Source organism: Anneissia japonica, unplaced genomic scaffold, assembly GCF_011630105.1.
Source record: "Anneissia japonica isolate Jap-2015-1 unplaced genomic scaffold, ASM1163010v1 scaffold22570_len1980_cov114, whole genome shotgun sequence".
Classification (NCBI taxonomy): domain Eukaryota; kingdom Metazoa; phylum Echinodermata; class Crinoidea; order Comatulida; family Comatulidae; genus Anneissia; species Anneissia japonica.
Genome location: NW_022750339.1, coordinates 1 through 1,966, shown reverse-complemented (window position 1 = coordinate 1,966; position 1,966 = coordinate 1). Strand labels below are relative to the sequence as shown.

The window sequence follows — 1,966 nt, the reverse complement described above, 5'->3', positions numbered from 1 at the left end:
ACATACCATTCTGTAATAATTTTCTGACAAAACCAAATGCAATTGTTATGTTTGTACTTACAGTTGCGAATCTATATTCAGTTCATTCTGGATAGGCCGAATATAAATACGTCCTTGTCCGGTTCTTTCTTTAATATTCCTTGGGGTGTATGGTCCATTTATCGGTAACAGAACCCGATTGTTTCCGGAGCAATAAAGGAGTTCATATCCTCCAGCTTCTTCCAGCTTTGGGAACAATTCCAACACAATATCTTTCAACTGACTGGGTGAAAGGTTTGAATCTTTTATACTTAAATTCTTTTCACCCAGACCAGCTTCAGACAAAATTTGCTTTTCAGCCATTGTTGGTGCATATTTCATAGATGGTCCGGCCAAACACACAAACTTTTTGCTGCCCGTAGGTTTTCTTTTTTTCCCACGAAAGCCTTGGTTTTTCATACCTTCCTGCCCAGATATGAGCTGCGATAATAAGGTTCCTAAAAAAATATTTTAATTTCTTTAAAATAATAATAATTGTCAAAATGTAATTATAGATTTAGATACAATATAAGCATTTTATAATAATTTTTAAGTTGTAATTTGTGTTGTAAGTAATTTGAAATTTTTTGAAATTCTCATCTGTCATTTTTAATAACATTTAAGTGGACATGCCTCTACATCATTTATTTTTGGAATGTGTACAGTGGAAAAATTCATTTTATGAATTAAATTAGCAATTCTTACTTTTTAAACCATCAAAAAAAAATCTGTACTGTGTAGTAATAATGCAGCATAATTTTCTTCTACAGAAATTGTACTAAATGTGAATCATACCTGTTGGTCTACATTTGCTACGAAGTGTATGCTTATCGCCCATCGCCACTACTCCCAAGCTGTCAAGTTCTGAATTAGTTAATGCACCAATATTTGTAGTATCAATCTACAATTAATATTAAATGTGAAAAGACAATTTATAATTTTCAACTTTCTCCAAATATAAAAAACATGAATTTCTTCAAGTTGTTAAGGTTTAGTTCTCACTTAATGTCATAACTCCTCCTCTTTTTAAATTTTGTAAAATCAGATTCCATACATTAAACTTTTTATATATTTTTTATTGTAAGTAAACCGTAAGTAAAAATTAACTTGGCATTCTGTATTTACTTGTGTTTTTTAAGTAATTTCAAAATTGCAAACATTACTGATTTAGTTTTTTATATTAATTCTTTCTTTTTATTTTCACCTCAACTACTGTATCTCTTAACTGGGATTTAAAATTCTTAACTACTATATATCCTAATTAAACTGAGTGTTTTACATACATACTTTAATTACAATATAATTTTTGAATTCAAAGTGCTATTTTCATTTGTTGCTTTTCTAATATTAGGTCACTGGTGGTAGACTATTCCACTGAAGTCATTATGTCCACAGAGAGTAATATCCTACCACCTCTTTGACTAGCCTAACAATATTTGCAGTATATTTACAGTTTGTCCACATAACTGCAATTGTAAGTAATTGAAAACACAACAATAAGCATTTAGTTGTTGTATCTGAAGGCAAACAATATTTAATGCGCCACCTGTATTAACACCTTCAACTATATATATAAATAAGTATAGGCCATATCTACGCCAATCTATGCAGATCTAAAAGCACTGATTGTTTGAATTGGCTTGTCCCTAACCTTAAAAACTAATTGTACCCATCTTATTGCACTACAGCATGAGATATGATGGGCATAGATGCAGCCACTCTGTTCTTTTTAAATGTAAATGTGGGATTATCCTCTTTACAAGCTATCCCTCAGGTTTTTTTTCCCTTTTCCTTGATCTAGCCTATTAATCATGTTTTCTTTTTTTTACATACAATCAATTTGTAAACTAAATGTTCAAGGAAGAATATTGTCATTGATCATGCCATGTCAATTTAGAATAAAAAAATTAATATTTAAAGTACTTAATGATTCCATGTTTCTTTCATT

The 1,966-nt window shown here is 30.2% G+C and overlaps 1 protein-coding gene across 1 annotated transcript; it reads right to left on the bottom strand.

The window, feature by feature from the left end:
- Positions 1–6: 6 nt before the first annotated feature.
- LOC117121324 lies at positions 7–1,871 on the bottom strand. The gene is made up of 2 exons (XM_033266472.1): positions 814–1,871; positions 7–476 (listed from the first exon to the last, which is right to left on the bottom strand). Exons 1-2 carry the CDS (start codon positions 854–856, stop codon positions 58–60), a joined length of 462 nt encoding a protein of 153 aa, XP_033122363.1. The 5' UTR covers positions 857–1,871; the 3' UTR covers positions 7–57.
- Between the last annotated feature and the right edge of the window lie 95 nt (positions 1,872–1,966).

What these genes read in the sequence shown, in the direction of transcription:
- LOC117121324 (XM_033266472.1), bottom strand. Translation starts at nt 856, where the DNA reads ATGGGCGATAAGCATACACTTCGTAGCAAATGTAGACCAACAG. An exon ending in TAGCAAATGTAGACCAACAG is followed by an intron (nt 477 to 813) that starts GTATGATTCACA and finishes ATATTTTTTTAG; the next exon opens with GAACCTTATTATCGCAGCTC.